Genomic DNA, 23,203 nt, shown 5'->3' on the forward strand with positions numbered 1-23,203 from the left:
GCAAATTCTGTTAATTCACATATTAACAGTCTTCATGAAACAGTTACTGAAAAAATAGCCTGATGGCCTTTTTGAACCTGAACAACTCACAGGGAAGGAAAAAAAAAAGAAAGAAAGAATAGAAAGCTGTGATATCTTACCATTAGCATTACTATAGTTATAGTTTCTATATGATAGGCTCTTGCATAACATTTTTGCATGCCAAAACTAGCGCGCCAAAACTATCTGAGTTCTGTTGTTTTCCCACATACAAGGAATCCTATTTGTTGAATGTAAATGTTATTTTTAAGTTGGAAGTGTTATTCCCTAATAAGGAATATAATTTAATTTTTGCCTAATTTTGCTCTACTTTCTCTAATTTCAAAAGGCATCAAAACAGTTTAGAAAGTTGGGCGGCTGCTGCATTAAAATCATTCTCAATGCATATTGCTTATTTTTATTAATCTCCTTCACATCTAAAAAATGTCATTATTGGATTTTTATATAGCATTGACTCACATATCTATCATTGCCTGAGCTGCACGGAAGAGAAAAAAAGAGATTATCGCCTTTTTTTAGACAGCTTTGCAAAGACATAGATGTATTGTTCAAGAAGTGTGAGTTAGAAATGGGATTAATTTGGTTCAAGTCTTAAACTTAGGATAACTTTATTCCTATATCCTTTGTGAGATCCAAAGCTTTGCTTTAAAAAAAAAAAAAAAGACAGTACAGGCTCTGTTGTGTTCAGAGGCCACTAGCTTCAGGTTATGCTATTCATTCAGCCTCAAAATAGAATATATACTTTCTGAAGATCCCATTCTCTGCATTCATTGCTGTTGGAGAGTCTTTGCAAATACCCTTGCCAGTAGACATAGATGTCAGCCCCAGAAAAGGAAAGGAATGGTGGGGGCGGGAGCAAGGCGGGCGTGGAAAATAAGTTGCCAAGAGAAAAAAAGCTGTAGTTTCAATTGGAGGTTATTTCTATTCGTCAAGTCTTGCGAAATTATTCACAGTAGAGATTAATGATTCCTTACAAATAGGGGTAGGTTTTCGCCTCCCTAATAGTTTCTCCTGACAAAATCCGTTATGCAGTAATGCTAGTTGGAAGCCAGCAGGGGACAGTTTGTTGAAACACCTTTGGGATCGAGCGCTTTAACCTAGAATCCGACACGAAGGAGCTGTTGCAATACCCACCGTTCTGGAATGTGGAAGAGAAGGGTTCACAGCAGCATGCTCACACGTAGAAAACCAGGTATTCCCAGAGCAAATTATTTATGCTCGTGGATTTACCAGTGGGAGACTGAAACCCGCAAATCAGGATCCCTCCCCGCCCCAGCTAGCCAGAAGTACACATGCATTGAAGGTTCAAGGACAGTGGTGACTAAACTTCTCTCATTCTGTTCTTTGTTCTTTTCTGTTTCCTTGGAATGCTGAGAGTAGAAAACAATTGGCTTTGCCAGGAGAGAAAAACCTCAGAACACAGTGATGGTGCAGGCTGACAACCATCCGGGCATCACAGATGGCTAGTACTGGTTCTCCGCCTGATTACTCATTGCCCAGTGCCGTGCCACCAAGCTGCGCGCTAGGCCGCGAGCTTGCGCAGTGCCAAGCTGCTAGGACGCGCGCTTGCGCAGTGCTGAGCGGGGCGCTCTCTGGGAAACAAGCTCGCGAGGCTTTAGCATCCTCTTTCATCAAGACCTCGCTCCTCTGCTCTCTTCCTCAGAGGTGAGCCGATAATCATTTATCGGGGAGGACAGATTTTAGACAATTTGGAATAACTTTGGCAATTAAGTCTCACAAAAGAAATTCAATAGTTCTATTTGGGATATGAAATTATTTCCTCTATGGCCCGTGGTTTCATATTGACTTCTTGGGGATATTTATATGCCTAGCATCTTAGCCGCACTGCCAGGGAAAAAGGCACTTCTATTGAAATAATAGCCGTAATTTTTTGATAGTTTCTTTTCCTTTGAAGGCGGTACATCCTTCATCTCTCACTTTTATACCAGACTAGAAATTAGGAGGTAGCTTCGCTGTGGGAACCGATGCTGGAAACTGTCCATCCATCATGAGGAATGAACTTTTCTCTGAGGGGAATTTTCTCCTGGATTGCCAAGTGCATAATATTCCCCTGAAGCAGGCTGCATAAAACAACACCGCTGTGACACATCCCGTGATATTTAACTCGAGAGGGGCCTGGCAGCCCGATGCGCTGGGGTGCTAATTGTGTTCTAGAGTGATCATCGCATCTGAAAGCCCAGAAGGTCTGGAAGAGTTTATCTAATCCTGGGGTAGAAGAGCAATTAAAATCCAGCCAGCCAGGAGAGCGTCCACAAAATCCATTATTCCTGCCGTATTTTTAGGCCCTTAAAAGAAGGATGCTGGGTGAGACAAGCCATAGAGAAGCCTGCACTTTATTCAGTAAACATAGATGGAACAGGAATTCTGTGCCAGGCGCCGTTCTGGGTACTGAGGATATGGTAGTGGGAAGACAAATGCAGACCCTGCTCTCGAGCTCACATGCTGGTGCCAGGCAGATGGGAAATAAGGAATAAACAGTGGGAGGAAACCATTTTAGACTGGTAGTTAGCCAGGGCCTTTCAGAGAAGGAAGCACTCCGTCTGAGACCCCAGAGTGTCAAGGGACAACCCACTGTGGGAAGTTCTGAAGGAAGGCTCTTCCAGGTAGAGGAAACACATCCTGCGAAAGCTGGAAGGCAGGAAGGAGCTCGGCTGATCCAGAAAATGGGAAGAAGACAGTGTGTGTGGCATAGTGAATCAGAGGGAGAGGGGCTGAGGTGAGGTGGGAAAGGGAGCTGGGCACCAGATCCCCGGTGCCTGAGGCTAGGACAAGAAGTGTGGATTTTCTTCTAAGTGCAGTGGATGCTAAGCAGTAGAGTGCTTAATGATATGGGGGTTTTGATTTAGAAATAGCAATTCTGGCAAATAATAATAGTAATAATTCTGGCTACTGTGGGGACAATGGATGGTAGAGGGGGTAAGGAAGGGAGGGCAAAATTAGAACAAACAAACCTAAGGTAGTCCAGACAAAAGGTCATAGTGGCTTGGACTTAGTTGGCAGCAAAGCAAGTGATGACGATGGATTCAGGACCTGTTGTAGTCTGTGCCTGCCCTTGCTGAGAAACTCAGTATTAAATCTCAATTTTGAGGTGGTCTGCAAGATGTGTATTTTCTGTTTTCTGTTGCCCTCACCACTTGGATGCCTTGTAATTGGTTTGTACCGGTTTCAGTGTGTTAGAGAAGGAAACACAGGGACAAAAGTAGTAGCAGTCACAACACTCCAGCATATGGAGGTGAAGCAGAGCAGTCAGACAAAGTAGCTAGGTCCGCAGAATTGGCTGGGATCCCAGGCTCTGCCACCCACTACCTATGTGACTTTAGACACATTATTTACCTTCCCTGCGTCTTTGTTTCTCAATCTATAATAAGACTATTAGGATAAGAATACCTACCTTATGAGATTGTTAAAAGGATTAAATAAATTCATGCATGAGAAGCATTTAGAATAATGTTCTGGCACAGATGAAGTGCTCAATAAATAAATGGTAGCTTCTGTCATTACCGTGGTTTGCCTAAAACCCCTTCTCTACCCACCCACCTCCACCCACCCCCTCAGCACCAAATGATGCATAAAATGACATATCAACATGTGTTTTTCTTTTTAGTTACCAAACAGGAAGAAGGACTATATAGAGATTTGTTTTTTGTTTTTTTGTTTTTTTTTAATTTCTTAAGAGGAGGAGAGAAACTAATTTTTCAGAAGCTCTTGATACTGGAGAGATGTTTCATAGACAATTATATCTCATTTAGACCTCTCTGTCCTCAAAATAGTTACCATATATTGCTAAGTTTTTTTATATGCAGTACCTATTTGTACCTTCGGAAGTACTCTGCTAGGAAAACATGTTGTGTCTGTTTTACAGATGTGGAAGGTTCAGGGAGGTTACTTGCCCTGCCAAGTTCCCACCCCTAGTAAGGTGGAAGAGTGGAGATTTGAGCCAGCTTTGCATGATGTCACAGCCTTTCCTCTTTCTCCTAAAGAGTGGGTTAGAGACAAACTATACTAGGGGACTTGACTTTCAGTTATCTCTTGAATCTATCGGACAAATCAGGAAATTAGATTTCACCCTCATTTTTCCCCACTCCAGCCAGCTCAGGTCTTCGTTTGTGCCTTGACTGGTCTCCAAGAATGTCCTGAGCTAGATTCACAGCCCAGTTAGCACACTGATGATGCATTTTGATGTCATCAGGCAAGTGCCCATCATCAACATGAATTCATTATGTACTTCTTAGGAAATAAACTGATGAAGGTTGGAAATCACTGAAAATCCTTTACTCTTTCATGTGGTCATTCAGTCTTTAACAGTTATTCTCATATTATTGCTCTTGGCACTATAAATAAGGATCTATTGATGTTTAGCATTGTAAAATAAATCTATATCATATAGTTTATAACTTGGTCATACAAACTCGTTTATCTTGAAATTTTGGCATAATTCTTCTTTACTGACTGAATTTTTATCATAAACATTCATCTAATTAGTTATGGAATACTAGAAAAAATAATACACAATTTCAGTTCATGGTACCTTTGTTCTTCATTTTTTTTACACTTGTTCCCACAAAATAGAATCAATGAATTAAAATAGCAAACTAATAACCCAGAATATTAATCAAGACATTTTTAGATATTTAAGCATTAGAGCAAAAGAAAACCCAAAAGTTCTCATTAGAAACTTATCAAATTGTCAGAAAACCTCTGTCGTCCACTTACTACCCTTGTGAATCTTCTCTTTCTTTGCAATCTGTAAATAAACTACCCTGTTTTGTCTTGCTGAAGCCAGGCCAGCCATAGGCAAACCCTTAGATTAGAGCGTTTAAACATTGTAGGGGGATTTGACAAGCACAAAGATTTATAACCAACAGCATCATTAGCACAAAGGAATTACCTGATTGAACAGGTCGGAGACCTGCCTGAAACATCCTAATAGGCTGGAGTGATATTCAGAAGATGTGACCAGTTAAGGGCACCTGGTATAGAAAGCAAGCAGTGCATGGAAATGAGTGACTTGGATACAGATGAACGGTCTAATGCAGCAGTGACAGGTAGCAGGAACCCAGGGAAGGGGGCAGGTGAATGGAAGCAAAGAACTTTAGATTGACCAAGAGACCTACATGGATCAACTGGTACAAAACAATTAGCACCCTGGAAGATAAAACCAGCTGAAGTGATCCATGTAGGATCATGCAGCGTGCCAAGCAGCACATCCAGTGACGAGACGTGTTTGAGTCAGAGTCTTAACTTTGGCCTCAGGAGAAGTCAGAAAGTTGAATTTGTGGAGTGCAAAAGTCTGTTCACCCTTCTGCACTTTCTTTATAGGGAATACATGAGATTTATTCATCCTTCTGGTCCTTGGAATAAAATAGCCATGATAAAAGCTACATCTAAGATATAGTTTAAGATTCTGAAGGCTTTCAACTTTAAGTGTGATCCATGCTCAGAAACAAGCAGAGCTGAAGACCTTCCACACTGCCCTGAGGAGGACCTGCACCTCTGGAGAGCATTATGTTTGTAGTTCTCTCCAAATCAACCCAGCCCCGCATTGTTCCTCCTTGCCCTTCTCTCCTTGCTGCGCTCCTTTTCTCCAAAGAATTAAAAGAAACAGAAACAAAAGGTATTAAAAACAACTAAGGTAAGGGACATTGCTAAAACTACTATTTAGGTTAGTCAGTAATGAAACTCAGATTATTTTCAGTCATGGTCTCAGGAATGATTTAACTTTCACATGATCTTAAGAATGCAGAAATCACTTGGGAAAAAAACACCATAAAGAATCTCCTGTTATGTGCCAGGCAATAGAATAGACGCTTCCAATACAAAGTTAAAAGAGATGTCAGAGGATACAAAGATAAGATATCCACTGCCCTCGAGTGATTACCATTTATAGACTGCCCACTCCATGCAAAGCACCAGGCTGCTTAGTGTGAACAATGAAAAGAGGTTCAGAACAATACCCATCCCTCAAATTGCATATGTTTCCGTGGAGGAGACAAGAAATGCGTATGGAGAAAGAGTGTTGCAGGTTTTGAAGAGTCAAATAAACCTTGACATTTACCAAGGGGCTTTCTATGTGTCAGGCGCTGTTGTGGTTGCCTTGTATGTATTAACCCATTTCATCTACCTAAAAGTCTTATGCAGTGGATACCAGGTATTAAATTATCTGCATTTTATGAATGAAACAAAGATTAGTTGAGTGATTTCATGAGATTATCCAGCAGGTATAAGTGGAGCCAAGGTTTAAATCCAGGCTATTCAAATCGTGTCTACATTTATACTTACGTCTAGCTCTAGATCTGTGTTCCAAGGCAAGACTGGGGTCTGAAGGCTGGAACAGTCTGAGAAACCTTCATGGTGGGAGTTGTCCTTGAGCTGGATTTTTATGGATAAATGGGGAGTTTAGGGAAGGACACACCAGGAACAGAGGTATATGTAGCCGCCAAAGGGCAGGAAGGCAGAATGGACTGATGGTGAATAGGGTCAAAGGGGCCCAAGTTCTAGTTCTATCTCTACTGCTGGGTTGCTGGTGGGGCTGGGGTAAAATCCACACATCTCCCATAAAATGGAAATAATAATAAAAATAATATTATAATACCTATCCTGCCAGGTTAGTGGAAATATTTGGCAAGATGACATGCAAAGGTATCTTAATCATAATTTGTTTGTGTCTGTGTGTGCATGTGTGCATTTAAGACCAAAAGTAGATTAGCCAAGACTGGAAAGTTTATTTTGGGGAGTAAAAGCAGACAATGAGTTCTCAGCACATCATGAGGGATTCTGACTACAAAATTATCCAATGAGTAAGAGGTATTGTGTAAGCTCCGTGAGAAACTCAATCCGGCCATAGCACTCCTGCGCATTTGATTTGGGGAGAGAGAATAAACACAGTGGGAAGGTATTTTAGAAGTAGAAAGGAAGCAATGGGTATGAAATATGTGATTTTTTTTTTCCTATAAAGTACATGTATTCACCCACTCAGGAATCCTCAGATATTCATTGACCACAGTCTGGTACCAGGCACTGTTCTAGGCATTGCACTATAGCAAGGAAAAAAACAGTCAAAATCCTAACCTGCATGCAATGTAGATTTAAAATAACTCCGTATTAATATAAAAATATGTATGTTCATAAATAAGAATAGGAAATGTCAAAGAAAGTGAAATGTGTTAGAACAAGATATATTCAAAGCCTGCTGTGTGATTCCTCTTTAACCAGCCCACCCAAACCTTGTTCATCCCTGCTTAATCTCACCTTGGGTATGCCTTAGTCTGCTTCAAAGGGGAGGGCGAACACCTTTTCACTGTGTTTTAAATAATGTTCACAGACTCCCAGTTGTATCCAAAGCAATTCCTGCTTGTTTTTTCCTTCTGCTGCTGGATCTGAAAGCCCAGGAAGGCACAGCTTCCACACATTGCTTGCTAGCCTCTTGATTGGGGCTAACTAACTCACCTCTCTCCCAAGACACAACAGCTGTGCTTTTCTTAGGAGAAACCTGAAAATGCCTTTCTCTAGACCTGCAATGACTCTATTTTCTGGTCATCCTCTCTGGATTTCTTCTCATTCCTACACCATTTTCTTAACCAATTAAGAAAAGTTCTTTTGGATGTCAAGAAAGAAGAGTACCTTTCCCTCTGCCTCACATTTGAAGTTTAGTTTTAGTAAAAGCTATGTTGCATAGAATTATTGAAGTCACTCATGAGCTCATCTGGCATCCCTGTCTTACCTAAATGTTTTCCTCAGTAAGCGCTTTTGTCTGTTTTTCTCTTCATTAAAGAAAAATGAATAAATAGATCTTCTTTCTGACAGGTAAGCAGCTGTTTTTTCTATGTAAGGAACTATAGGTATGAAAGATGATTTTTTCCCAAATCAACCAGTATTTATTAAGCTCCAAAGAAGCTTGAAATTATTAACAATGAAAGTGAAGTAGAAGACATAAGAGCACACCCCGTGTGAAGTTACATTCTCTGAGGAGTTGTGAATCCATGAACCTAAACACATAAACACCATTTCCATGGCTCTCCCAGTCTGGGTTTTTATTGCAGGACTTTGAGTAGTACCCATACTCACAAAACTCTTAATAATAATCATTGAACTGAATGCTCTGTCATCCTCACAACATCTCTGAGACGTCTCTGTTACAGATGAAAAAAGAGAGACTCAGAAATTCAGCCATGAGTGGTGATGTCAGTATTCAAACCCAGACTTAGAGATAACACCAGGGTAGGCAGTGAAATACTAAAGCTTGCCATTCAAATTCTGGATGTATCAGGAATGTATCAGTGGGAAAGGACAATGTGAGTTGCAATGGGTCACCATGGACTTTTTCAAAAAGGTATGCTTGTGACTCGTCTGTAATTGTAACCCCTTGTCCCTCCTGAACCCCATTGATGTATTTAAGAACACTTAAATGTTTGGTACCTGGTGCAGTGGTGAATACATTTTTGAAAATTAGCAGTCATTTTTACTTGGAGCTTGGCATCCCTAAATGACTCATGCCATCATTTTGCACCTTCTCTTGATTCCATAATGTTGTTTTCCTCACCTTGAATTTATTGACACCAATTCATTTTGCCTTGACACTGGCATTAACAGGGAAATGGCTTTGTTTCATCCAATTATAAAATCACCTCCCAAGACTTGGTTTGACATTGTCAGGAGGTGGTTATGGTGACAGCAAGGCCACAACAGACAAGAGTGAATTACAGTGATTCCCAGGGAAAAAAAAAAAAATCATTAAGAAAAGCTACTGCTGTGTGATTTCAGTAAGTATTTGTCATACTTACATATCCCTGCTGTTTAAAAATCCTAAGAGGGCTTAGACCATATTTAGAACACTCCTGCCAAGTATATATAGGAAAAATTAAGTCTCTAAGGAGACATTTAGCTATAGCTTGACAAACAAGAACCTCAAATTATGTTTTAGCTTTACACAGTGCTCAAAGGCATTGAAATTATGTCTCAAAAAAAATGCATGTGAATTAATGACACAATTATCTCCTTTCAGTCACAGATACTAGGATTCTTAATGCCAAGTATCAAAGGCCTCTAGTATTGCCCTACCTCCTCCTCAGAATGTGGACTGTTTCGCAGATTTGCCTTCAGCTATATGGATCCCCTTTCACAATTCCCACGTCATCTCAAAGAGCTCCGAATCTTTTTACCTGCATTCTTTTCTGTGCCTCTGACAGTCTCTTGCCTCCATCTCAGTTCCATCTGGATTTTCCTTTAGCCCATGTTCCAAATTTAACGAGTTACCTTCCAATTAAAAGAGAAAAAAAAAAGTCATTCATTTTCTTTAAGGCCGTGTCTTTTCCACCTTCATTGGGCTGGCATGCCAAGATTATAATAGTAAGAGCTAATACATTTTGCCTAATGAAAAGTGAAGGGGGTGCTTCTTCACATCTGGTTCAGCCACTCTGCCTTCTTCCCCTCCCTCCTATCCTTCCCCAGGCCTTCTCTATATCACTGAAGGAAGAAACCCCAAACAAGTCACTATTCCCTTTCTGCTGGTGTTCTCCATCAGGAAAGCAGATATGGAAAGGCCTGACAAATCATGGGATATGAGCTGAATTGGAGTGTCAACACTACCCAGAACTTTTTCCAGGTGTCCCATTAGCTTCCTCTCCCGTTCCCTCCCAAATATTTCACTCCTGCCCTCAAGATTTCACCTTCCGTCCCCTTCCTTGTGCTTAGGAACTAGCCTTACCTACAACTGCCCAGAAACTAAAGGAGGCCATCAAGGGAAAGTTCCCTCCACTTCCTGCTCTCCAGCCTATACGCTCTGTATTCCTGTGTATTGATACCTATCTACTGATCTACTTGTCTATCTACAAATTTTAGATATATGCCCACCATTCAGAAAAAGGCAGAGAACAAAAGACATATTTTATTTGTGGGTTCAGTAAGTAATTTATTGGGTATCAATTTGGTGCCAGGAACAGTGCCCCATACTTATAACCACAATGAGCATGTTAGACACAGTGCAGACACATACAAGGGGAACCCATAGGAATCTCCTGCAGACTCAGGTTGCATGAAGTATGTTTTCTTTCAGTGCAGTTAAGCTGGACTCGGAGCCTCTATACTGGAATGGTTGTAGAAAATTCCAGCACAGTCATCACTGTGACCTGCCAATGTAAAATGTTCGTTCATCTCACATCATCTGTACCAGTTAACAATAAGCAGACCTTCGGGCTACAGATCCCTTTAGCTCCAGAGGCTCTGCTGTTTCCATCCACACCTGACACTGTGTACTCTTGACAAGCCAAGGAATCCCAGTGTCTGGGGCCTTCTTAGGAATTACAGGATTGTGTAGGAACTCTTCTGTCTTTCCTGAGATAATGTGTGTGTGTTTCAATTTTTATTTAAATCCCAGTTAGGGAATATACTCTGGGATAATTTTTGCAAATTTAAGGTAACTGGTAGTTTGATTAGAAATATGTATGAATGACACAAATACTGAACTATGGCAAAATTTGGCCACATGGATCATTTCTTACATGAATCACTTTTATCTTCTCAGTAAAATATGCTTTTTATTTTCTCAAGTAACAACAGTTCCTTTTATTAACATATTTAATATCTTCAAAGGACTATATATTTATTCTTCCCAACTTAGAAAAAGTGAAGAGTCAAAGATGAAAATTAAAGTTACTAAAAGCACCTGCACTCCCACCAGCCAGAGCTAAACATTGGTCGTGTTTTGGTACAGTTTGCTCCAGTCCTTCTTCTAAGGTCTGTATTACATGAGCCGTGTGTAGAGGTCTAACTAAGTCTGTACTTAGGGGGATCATGCTGGATAAATATTTGGGCTGCTACTCATCCTGACATAATGTCCTGTACCTTGAAACAGTGGTTTATACCCTGATGTGTGTTGCGTCGTGTGTGACTAAGCCTCCCAACAAGCACCATCCTTCACCTCTGGCAAAAAGAGTAGAGGCCGCACCTTTTTATTAAACTAGACAAGTGCATTTTCTGATACCAGATGAGAAACTGTGATTTCTCAGCACCGTTTTTATGAGCACCTTGCCTGTGTCTGTGTCTGAAGGTGTTGACCTAAATAGGATTTCAATACATCATTAATGATCGCTTTGGGAAAAGATGCCCAGCCCTTGGCTTTGTGGGATTCTTAGTGAATTCATTTTTTCTCAACATCAGCAAAGGCTTTTTTTTTTTTTTTTTGCAAGTTGCAAAGCCTGACAACTCTGGGGGGTTTTGGCCAGTGCCTCTTGCTCCTTCATTGGAGTCACCTGTTATTTCTTCCACGCTAGCTGGGTTCCTGCCTATTGCAAACACAGACTCCTTCAAAATGAATGTGGCTTTTTTTTTTTTTTAAAGATTTTATTTATTTTTTTGACAGAAATCACAAGTAGGCAGAGAGGCAGGCATAGAGAGAGGGGGAGGCAGTCTCCCTGCCTAGCAGAGAGCCCAATGCGGGGCTCGATCCCAGGACCCTGGGATCATGACCTGAGCCGAAGGCAGAGGCTTTAACCCACTGAGCCACCCAGGTGCCCCAGCTTTTTTTTTTTTTTTTAATGATGTTTTGAGCAGTGTTTCCTTTGACTGGATCAGAGCAAGCGTCACTCCCATAATCAGTGCTTTGAGATTAGATGACTGTGAATAGAATGGCTTCTCTCTAGTATCAGAATGTGCTGTACTTGATTACCCACCCATGTCTGACCACCCGGCTGACAGCTCCACATTGCTACGTACAGCCATTTCAGCTCTGCTCCTTGTCCTCGTAACACTGATTAGGACCCAGTAGGCTGGATGCTGTCACATGGGAATCCTGCCCCTAGCACCACTGTCCCCAGATGCATCTAGACACAGACAGCAGTGGAAGTTGAGAGCAGGAGGGCAAGGATGTTTCCAACTGATGTCCTCCAAGTTGCAGTCTAGATACTGTTCGCTTCTGAACTTATGCCCTGCCTCCCCAAAGCAGAAGCTAAAGCTGGGCTTCATGCAACCCTGAAAACAGACCTTCTGTACTGTGATTGGTACAGGACAGTGCACATTGAGTGAGAGCACATAAGTCACCTTTGAGAAGACAGGCACTGCCCCTCTAAGCTGGCCTCACAAAACCTTGTGGAGGACACGACAGCTGAATACAAATATTCAAGAACTGCATGTTTGACCTCACGCCATCTCAAGATTCATACCCTCAGAGGACATATACAGATGCTGTCTTTGAGGGAGGACATTTGCTTCTGTTTTCACTTGAGTACCTTGACTTGGATAGGCAATGATGGATTCCTTATCTGGCAGGGATAGGAGCAAGCACCTCACTCTTACTCCCTGGGCTTCTAGCACTGGGGATGGGGGTGGAATGGGAAGATTTTGAACGTTAACAAAGTATCCTTAGGTTGTGTTTTATATTTTTAAAAATACCTCCACATGATTCACCTTGAGGCTCCCAACAACTGGGAGGTGGGTAAACAGGACAAGTGTTACTCTTCTTGCTTCAGAAGCAAGGATAGAGAGGCACAAAGAGGTAAAACAATTTCCCCAAGTTCACGCAACCCATTTACTAAAGAAACCTGGCTTGAATCACAAGTTCTCTTCACCTTTTTCCCTTGATACCACCTCATGCTTCTAGTGCAAGTCAAGAGAAAAACTATGCCTGCTCCATGGGGCACCAGATAAGACCAATGGGCAAAACCAATCAATCCACAACAGCCACCTAAGTCATCACCAGGACTCAAAATATTGCAGAAGTCCAACTATCATCACATATTTGATGAAAAAGAGGAGGAATTCCTCACTCTTTGCCTCTTAAGACGATAGGCTCCCCATGAAAAATACCCATGCAAATCATAAAGTTCAAGAGAATTTTAAAAATACGTACTTCCAACTCGTTCCCTAACTTTCTAGCTGTCATTAGAATGTAAGCTTCACAGAAGTGACTGTATTGTCTGCCTGGCTCCCACCATGTGCCCATCATCTAGAACAGTGCCTGGTTGGGTGAAAGATGGAAGGTTGGGTAGATGTCACTGAGTGGCTTCATGATATGTCCAAGATCTCACAGCAAAGGGATGACTAATCAGAACTAGAACCTAGGTTTCATGAATCTTCATCAGTATTTTCTCTGCTGTACCACATCACCAGTCATAGCCAGACCTAAGTGGGAAAAGATGGGGGGAAGCGTAGTTAGTGTGCCCAGAATTCACAAAAGGCCATTAGACACCAGCCAGCAAAGATTCTTCCATACCCCTGGAGCTAACCTGTAGTTCCAATTTTATATCCCACGGCTCACAACTTCATATCACAGCCGCCAAGGCTGAATAAGTGGGTCATAATCATAGCTCTTTATCTTCCTGCCACAAAAATCTCAAATGCCTAAATCAGAACTGAATGTTGCACACATGCCTTTGTTATTAGCCTGTTTGGTAGAGGTTATTCACTCTTTGACGTTTCTTTGAAAAGGACGGGAACAATTTGGAACATCTTTCCCTCGGCAATCCTGGGCTCGTTTCAGGTGGGGAAGGTAGAGGTCACTTTATTAATACAACCATCAAGGAAGGCTGTCATGGCAATGCATTGCATCGATCCCTTGAAGTGCTGAGACAAAACCAAAAAGAGAAACTTTCAAGTCTATAAATACAGACCCAGCATTGCTCAAGCATAGCGGCTCACTGACAGGATGAACCTAAATGTATAGCTTTGAACAAGACCCAAACACAGAAAAGAAAACTTCCCTTTTGTAATGCAATGGATCGTCATGACCATAACGGGAATAAGTGACCCTTGAGGTCATCAAAGCAAAGAAGAATAGAATAAGCAGCAACACTAAGTTCTGGCTGGTGCCCATTTTGAGCATAGTGATCCCTCTGTGTCTGCTTTTCCATACCTTCCAGAAAGGACTAACGGAAGGAAAAGGAATCAAGATCTCATCATGGACATTTTGATGAGAGATTGCAGTTTGGGAAGAGGAAATGTGTATGACAGTCAAGGAACCCACAAAAACAAGTTAAAGAATTGAATACTTTAGCTACATCCCTGTGGCTCTTATTAAAGCCAAAAGAAAAATAAGAAGGGAAACAGGGAGGAAGAAATGCTGCTCATTCCTATTTTTTCACTTTGAAAATTCTGAGTGTTTTTTTTTTATAAGCTCATAGCAACTGTGGAAGCTTATTTATCTGCTATTATATATCTTGCTTACTGAAGCTGTGATCGGAACTGTTATAACACCTTGCCAACTATAGCCTCTCCACCGGGATTCCACAGTTCATCTTTTAGCCACATAACTCTTTGGGTCTAACATTAATACTCTAACCCTATCTCTCAGTGGCCGCAGATCATTCTGGTTGCTTCACTTGAAAGAAATCCTAATACTGAAATCACAGTGGGTTATAGGTTATATGGTGTGATATTGGACACACCGTAAATGAATTACTTTTTATCAATGGTAAAAGTATCTTTTAGAATACAGTCAAGCCAGTACCAAAGTAGGATTAGCTTTTCTGATATCTAAGGATATTTTATCATAATAAACATAATGGTGTCTAGCAAATAACAATTTGCCGCCAATACTGGATCAAGTGTTGTATAAGGGGTTTAAAGGCAAACCTTCCCTGTTTACAGAGATCACACACCCTTAGATTGTCATTAGCAATGAAGAAAGAGTCAGGACATGTTTAACGTAAATACATCCCCAAGTAAGGTCAGGATTTTCAGCTTGAGACAAATCCACACAGAAGGGCATCAAGTAAAGGAAGTGAAAACTGCAAGGTGTGTGTTGGGTAGCAATCCCTGGTTGGATTTTTAATCTGCAGTGACATGCCTGATATTCTCAGTCTAGACCTTTGATATTTTTTATTACATTTTATGGATGAGCTGATTGGTACTTGGAGTTTTGCCAAAATGTGGTAGAAGAAGTCTGGAAGATGTGAGATTTAATGCTATCAACATATACCCTGCCTAGTCACAGTGTGGTATGAAGGCAGGACAGCAGGTCAGTACAAGTGAGAATCCACTGGGGATTACAGAGTTTATTTTGATTGTCTTGAGGACCATAGGATGTGTGCTGCACGCCACCATCTACTGTTTCTCCTGAACGTTCTTTTCTATGTAAAGAGCAGGAATCTTGTAAATCAGGACCTCTGATTCTAGCTCCAGTTCTTCCATAAATTGATTTCAGTTTCCTCATCTAGAACTTGTCTAGTTTCTGGAGTTTCCCCACACTCTAATTTTACTATTCCTAACATAGCAAGGTGGAACAAATTATATGACGAAAGTGATTTTCTTTCCTTTCTCATTCTTTCATTGTGAACAGGGCTAAAGGGTCTGTCTTAAATCCCAAGGTTCTATATTTACTCCCCTCCAAGGGTAATCCACTCTTATAGTTCAACTTCAAGCATTGATAGTCGCCTCTAATTCCTATGGCTCTGCACCTTAAAACTCACTATTATTCTGTGATCTAGAATCAGCGAGACAACTTCATTCCCCTTTGCCCAGTATATATAAGGACAACTGCTCCTCTTCATTGCTATGGCTGACACCGTGATCCAGAACTTCATCATTTTACCATCGACCTTAATTGAAGAGGGATTCTTTGTTGGGGGCGACCCGGGGTGGGGGTTGGGGGGTGCTGCCCTATGCATTGTGGGATATTTAGTAGCATCTCTGGCTTCTGTCCACTAGAAGCCAGTAGCCGTCCCTTGAGATGTGATAACCAAAAGTCTGCAGACATTGTCAAATGTCCCCCTGGAAGACAAAATCATCCACTGTTGAAAAACACCAATTTAGACTGACAACCAAAGACCTCTGTTAAATGTTAATTCCTTACATTTCTCCAATCCTTTTTTAAATTATTCCAAAATCCCTTCTGTCAGATTCAATCAAGAGCATGTAATGCTTATTTTGCAATTCCCTTCACCCAACTCAAAGTGCCCTTCCTCTCACACTCTTCCAGTCTATTTGTTTTTTTTTTTTAAGATTTTATTTATTTATTTGACAGACAGAGGTCACAAGTAGACAGAGAGGCAGGCAGAGAGAGAGGAGGAAGCAGGCTCCCCGCCGAGCAGAGAGCCTGATGCGGGGCTCGATCCCAGGACACTGGGATCATGACCTGAGCCGAAGGCAGAGGCTTTAACCCACTAAGCCACCCATGTGCCCCCCAGTCTATTTGTTTATCCCTAGATAGAGTCACGCACAACAGGAAGACTTCTAGGATTAATTGTATGCCCTCAAATGATCACAGTATTTTGTTGACGTCTTTTCTTCTCAGGACCCTTCATGATCTTTCATTCTCTTCCTGTGGCCTAAATGCTGATATTATTCAGTGTTCTATCTAGAGCATTCATTTGTCCTTACTCTATATTCTACCAAGATTAGGTCTTCTATTCCCTTCACTTCACTCTTTGTAACAATGACCACCATCACTCCTGCTCCAAACCTGTATCTCCAGGATGACCTACCTCCTGAATGGTTAATTAGTTTTTCCACCTAAGAACAATACCCCTGAGGAAGAGCCTTCAGACCCCTCAAAGTCAATACATCCAAAAAAGTGCATTTTCTTCCCTGCCCAAAGCCCTCCTCTAATCTACTTTTCTTAATAAATTTTATTATGATGCATCTGAATACTGAAAACAGGAACCTCAGAATCTCTCTTACCCATTTCAAATCATCTGCATCCAAATCTATCCCCTCTCCCTCCCCATTGCTATTATCAGACCAAGCCCATTCTACTAAAGCATCTGGGCCCCTCTTCTCCAGTCTGACCTTTCTCTGGCCAAGCCTCACCTGTTTCTCTTCTGTTTAAAATACCACCTTGCTCATAGGTTTTTGACAGCTTCCCACTGCCTATTATTGAAACTCTATGTTGCATATTATGTAGAATGTACACAATCAGGCCACAGCCTACCTTTCTAGTCTCCATTTGCCCTGGGCATATTCCACATTCCAGTCACACCAGTCCATTTGCCATTTGCTAATGTGTTCCATGACTCTCTCATTCAGGCTCCTGTCAGAAAACTGAAATGGCACTAGGGATTTCAATAGAGAGAATTCATTAAAGGAAACAGTTTAACAGGTGTTTTGGAATTTAGAAATGAGAAGAGGACACTTAAGTCCCTCAGAGATAGTAGTAACTGTGTATAAGCAGGAAATAGTACCACTCCTGGGCAGAGGGATCACAGGAAAGAGGATGGATTATTAGAAACTAAAAGGACAGAGGGGAGACCCCACAGACATGGGGGGACATAATGCTGGGCTGCTGACTTGTACCTCTGAAACCTGGGCAGGGGCCCTTAGAGCTAAGCTCAAACCTGTAGGGAAGGAGCACTGCTAGGTTGGTGCAGGAACCTTCTAAGGGGGAGAATAAAGCTGGTTCTGAATAAAGCTATGCACCGGGATCAAATGCTGCTCCTGGGGTGAAGGGGCATCATGGGGCAACACTGAGGAAGAGCCATCAAATGGGAGAAAGGAAATCCCTTCACCTTCTCTGGTGCTTCTAGTGCTCCCTGTTGGTGGAAGCCGAAGACAAAGTGCAGAAAGAGGGTGCTTTTAGAGTTGAGAGACAATTGCTTAATAACCAGCACTCTGCACTTGCAAGTCTCCCTGTCTGTACTCATACAGTTTCCCCATCCATAATGCTCCTTCTACCAATATCTGCCTGGAGTGCACTATTGTTCAAATACAATCTCCTTTTTAGAATCTTTTCTAATTTTCCCCCAAATAATTATTTACACTAGCATCTCAGTTCCCCTGGCGTTTTGCAAATGCTTCCTTTACAGTCTTTTTTTGGTGTCATAGTTATTTCTGCATGTTCGTTTTATTTGTTTTCTGCCAAACCGTGGGCTCCTTTAAGGCAGGTAGAGTTACAACCATACAATCGAGTGGGGTTGCCTGGCATACAACAGATGTTGGCTGAAGTGGATGGAATTGATAAAGGCATGCTAATGAAATTATTATTAGATCATGTCCTGCCTATATTTTATCTTCCCAACCAGACTTGAACTCCATAGGAGCAGGGATCATGCCCTATCCTTTTTTTTTTTAATATGTTCATGGTGTTTAGTACAAGGCTTCCTATGCTGAAGAAGAGGTCAGTGATATTTGTTAGCCAACTAGTTTATTCATTAAGCACCACAAATTTGGTACAAAAAAAACATGAAGACAGAGGATAAATTCACGAATAGCAGGTAAGATTTGTAGTTAGGTTCAGATGTGCATCTAGCACCTGATTCCAACAGAATGCTGTACATAACTGTGATATTCTGTGTTTGTTGAATAGCACAATCAGGAGACTCAATGTAAAAAGTCTTATAGGGAATTCTAAAGTAATGAAATATATTCTAGATTTGATTTCTTCTGTTTATCTCTTACAGAAAAAAATTTACTTCCCCAATCCATGATATTATGAATCCTGGGTTACATCTGGTCCTTGCATAGTTACTGAATTTCTCACACTCACCAGCATCAACTAACAGATTATTTTAAATGTAGGAAAGGGGGGCGCCTGGGTGGCTCAGTAGGTTAAAGCCTCTGCCTTCAGCTCAGGTCATGATCCCAGCGTCCTGGGATCGAGCCCCGTGTCGGGCTCTCTGCTCAGCAGGGAGCCTGCTTCTCCCCTCTCTCTCTGCCTGCCTCTCTGCCTACTTGTGATCTCTGTCAAATAAATAAAATCTTTAAAAAAAAAATTAAAAAAAAAAATAAATAAATGTAGGAAAGGTATTGGATTTTAACTTAATCACCAGCTTCTTGGAAAGAAAAAAAAAATAGGAAAGAAAGAAGAAAGAAACCTCTGTCCAACAGCTGATTTACATTCAGGTCCAAGAAGAAAAATAGCTTTTTTTTTTTTTTTTTAAGGAGAGCAATATTTAATTAACTATTGATTTCTTCTCAATTATTCAAGGCAAGCAATTATCGATATTGATAGAACAGATATTTCCCCACCTTTGGTGCCAAATGAAAGGAAATATCCCATTCAGCAATCTGCTGCCTGGGACAAGAAATGCTGAGAATCTCTAACTTAAAATGGAAACAGTTATTTAGATCTGTTTCTTCCATGTTACCCCAATTAAACAGGTATTTCCTGGAGTGTAAGCAAAACAAAATGCTGAAAACCCATGGATGCTTCTCAAATTAACAACAACCAGTTTCAACCATGAGTGGAACCACTCTACACGTGTAAATTTTTGCATCCCTGCCACAGCTCTTGACATTTTTAACCATGGCACATAAAATACTATAATTTGGGTCTAATATTCAGGATTTCTGCCATCAATGAGAGGCAGCTTATATAATCATGAGATTATATAATGTCTGTCATATTTGTATGCCATATATAATGAATGTCAAAATTTGGAGCCTAAAGGATTTAGGAGGCCTGAATGGTCACTTCTGACATTTGCAGACAGCAAGTGTGGATACTTTTGAAAATTGTACCAATACATTACGCAGCTGTCTTAGAGGTCACTGAGGAAGAAGGTAAAACAAGGCCCCATTTAGGGCACTTTGGTATTAACTCTGTGAGCGTCCACTACCATCTTTCCTGAGCTCATTTGTGTACAAGGCATTAGCACATTTTGAAGGTGACATGACTACTGAACATGATTAATAGACAAGCAACATTCTGTAATGAATTACTACTTGGGGCAGGTTTTTTTGGTTTTTTGTTGTTTTTTTTTAGTACTTTGCACTTGATAGTAATACTGAGAGAGAGAGAGACTGTGTGTGTGTGTGTGTGTGTGTGTGTGTGTGAGTGTTTGTGTTTAATTCATGTGGTCCCCCTGGGGAAATTTGACCATGACATTTTTAAAAAATGAAAAATGTTGTAATTTATAAAAATCTACTTTTTCTGCTCTGCTCCTACCCCCCACCCTGCTCTAGAGTGGTTCTGTATATTAAATACTTAAGCAGCATATGTTGCTGGGAAGTGTTCTTGGCTCTTTTACTCTTTGTTGTTATTTTAATTTCCCTGGATCCTATTTAACATTCTGCTAAATCAGTGAAACCTTGATTATCTAAAAGAATAGGAGATATGGAATTAATGAGGATAACCAGAACTTTGAAATAAGTAATTATTAAAGATGAAAATTACATGGCAGGGACCATGAATGAATTTTAGTGTCTGGAATTGTTTGCTTGATTTATTCAAACCGATTCTATTAATTGACGGACATCGTGAAATTTTGGTAATCAGGGTCTCATCACTGCATTTTTTATTATTGCGGGAAATCAAGGTAACCTTGGATTCTACTTCCCATATTTACAAGGCAATGAATATCCTAATAGGCTGTCAGGGGCAAATATGACTGCTTGTCCTCACTCTCCTCCCATGAAACCACTTTCTCTCTTCTGATCTGGCTGCCGCCTGCCTGGAGCATGCTGCCTGCCCCTGTCCCATACCCTCTCTCCTCACTCCCTGTTGGCTCTGTCTTCCCGCATGCAGCCGCTGGAATCACCTGAAGGGAGAATGGCCCACCCCCTTGGAGGTTCTTGGTCATTTTAGCAATAGTGCTTTGCATTTTAACTACCATTCATCTGACTTTAAAACTCTGCATTCTTGTATCGGTCACTTGTCCTTTAAAAACGCAGGAGGTCACAACAGGTCCCAGTTCTATGAAGAGAAGATACTGCCAAACCAGGAGTATTCCATTACTTTGTACTCAATAGCCTGAAATGGGCAATACTACCCAAGATCACACCAAAAAATCTATACGAAAAGGATAAATATGATTTAAAACACACACATACACACAAAGGCAGCAAACTATGTTTGTTTGGAAATTGGGAATCACATGCTTAGTTTGTCGCGGGGGCGTGGGGGGGCACAAGATCGATAGAGTTTTTGTTTTGTTTTTTTTTTAAACTGAAAACATGTTGTACTAGATGAACTGAAATTGATTCTGCTTCTTCTCCCCGCGCCCCACCCCACCCCCACCCCCCCGTTCTGCAGCGAATGTCTGCGACAATGAGCTCCTGCACTGTCAGAACGGAGGGACGTGCCACAACAACGTGCGCTGCCTCTGCCCAGCCGCCTACACGGGCATCCTGTGTGAGAAGCTGCGGTGCGAGGAGGCGGGCAGCTGCGGCTCCGACTCCGGCCACGGGGCGCCCCCGCCCGGCTCCCCCGCGCTGCTGCTGCTGACCGCGCTGCTGGGCACCGCCAGCCCCCTGCTGGTCTAGGCGAGCTACGGGCCACCAGCCCGGCCAGGGCCCGCCGCGGCGAGGGGGACCAGGGGGGAGGCCAAGGCGACCTGCAAGCATTCGCTACCAACAACATAGGAAACACACACTCAGACACCCCCACTCCAACACCGTGTACAAACTAAGAAGGCCTAACTGAACTAAGCCATATATCTATCAGCCGCGGACGGCACACCCGAGTCAAGACTGTTACATTTCTGACTCCGGAGAAGTTGCCAGCTGTCGATAATCACCGCAAATCAGCCGGCCCGCTGCGGAGCTTCTCGCCGACTGGGAAGGCTGCGACAACCCCCCACCCACACAGGAAAGACAACAAACAAAGCAAGCAACCTAAAACCATTCGCTGCTCTCCCGTGGGGTGCCCCGGCACCACTGGCCCGGTGTGTGGACCAACCAAATAGAAGCGTTCCTTGCTGGCAGTGCACTGTGGGTATAAGGAAGTCTGTTACAAGCTGCCATATTGGCCTGCTTCGGTCCCTGAACCCTTTCCAACCTGTGCTTTAGTGAACGTTGCTCTGTAACCCTTGTTGGTTGAAAGATTTCTTTGTCTGATGTTAGTAATGCACACGTGTAACAGCCCCCCTCCAAAAGCTCAAGCCAGTCATACCCCGTCTATCTTAGCAGCGCTGAAGTCATTCCCAGTGCGAGCACACATCCACTGTCCCAGAGTGGCTCTAGGAAAAAAGAAAGTGTATCTATCCTTTTGTATTCAAATGAAGTTATTTTTCTTGAAATACTGTAATATGTAGATTTTTTGTATTCTTGCCAATTTGTGTTACCAGACAATCTGTTAACGTATCTAATTCGAAGCAGCAAAGACTGACATTTTATTTTGTCCTCTTCCGTTCTGTTTTTGTTTCATTGTGCAGAGACTTCTCTGTAAGGGCAACGAACGTGCTGGCATCAAAGAATATCAGTTTACATATATAACAAGTGTAATAAGATTCCACCAAAGGACATTCTAAGTGTTTTCTTGTTGCTTTAACACTGGAAGATTTAAAGAATAAAAATTCCTGCATAAATGATTTCAGGAATTTGTATTGCAGTTTCTTAAGATGAAAGGAGCAGCCACCAAGCAGTTCCACACTCACTTTACTGGTTTCTATGTGGACTGAATACATTCAGCTGACGATTTAGTACCCAGGAAGATGGATTGATGTTCACTAGCTTGGACAACTTCTGCAAAATACGAGACTATTTCCACTTGGGAAAAATTGTAACAGCAAAAAAAAAAAAAAAAAAAAAAAAAAAAATTCTAAATGATTGCCAAGATCATGCCAAAGCCTGTTGGCAGAGTACTAAGAGACTTTGATTTTTAAGTCATGCTATTTTCACAGATTGATGTGATCATGTGACTCTAGGGATGCTGATCTCTGTACCTTCACAAATGCAGTGTTTACATGGAGTATCATGAGAGGCAACCTGGAGAACCAGGAAGGTGGCAGGGAAATTGAGTGATTAGCTATTTGATTGAATATATTCAGACTTAGCATTTAGAGGAAATATCAACATATACAGCAGCAAGTTAGACATAACTGCTGTTCCTGAGAATAAAGTTTGTTTTAAGTACCACCCAAGGTGTAATAAATTGTTTCTGCCTTTTATCAGGCCAATGAATGTGCCAGACAGCAAGGGCAGGGGGGTGTGGGGGAACCCTTGCAAAGTCTCAAAGTGGCTCAAAGAGTGTATGTTCCGTTCCCAGCACACTGTTGTCCCACGGCTTACAAATGTGTTAGCAGCAGCAGCTCCTGGAATCAAAAACAATTATCAGCCCAAGCCAGAGTCTATTGGACAATGAAGTCCTTCATGACTTGGTAGAGCAATAATCCATGATAGCGTTAGGTTGGAAGCCTGCTCCCAGGCTGAATTCTTCACCCCGCCATGGGCCAGGGAGGGAGAGGGTGTCTTCTGATAAATAACCTGGGTGAAAACTAGATGAAGGAACATCATGTCTTATTGGTTTTGTTCCCAGAAAAGCCAATTCAAAACAGGCAAT

At 41.7% G+C, this 23,203-nt stretch overlaps 1 protein-coding gene across 8 annotated transcripts in view; it reads left to right on the forward strand.

The window, feature by feature from the left end:
- Positions 1-22,832, forward strand: part of NTNG1 (netrin G1) — a 336,025-nt gene extending 313,193 nt beyond the window's left edge. For all 8 annotated transcript variants that reach the window (XM_032867251.1, XM_032867256.1, XM_032867252.1 and 5 more), the window contains one exon: positions 20,957-22,832. In XM_032867251.1, coding sequence (XP_032723142.1) covers positions 20,957-21,186 — 230 coding nt within the window. In that variant the 3' untranslated portion in view covers positions 21,187-22,832. The remainder of the gene's footprint in view (positions 1-20,956) is intronic.
- Positions 22,833-23,203: the final 371 nt, after the last annotated feature.

Source organism: Lontra canadensis, unplaced genomic scaffold (genome assembly GCF_010015895.1).
Source record: "Lontra canadensis isolate GAN:19392208 unplaced genomic scaffold, GSC_riverotter_1.0 scaffold33, whole genome shotgun sequence".
NCBI lineage: Eukaryota > Metazoa > Chordata > Mammalia > Carnivora > Mustelidae > Lontra > Lontra canadensis.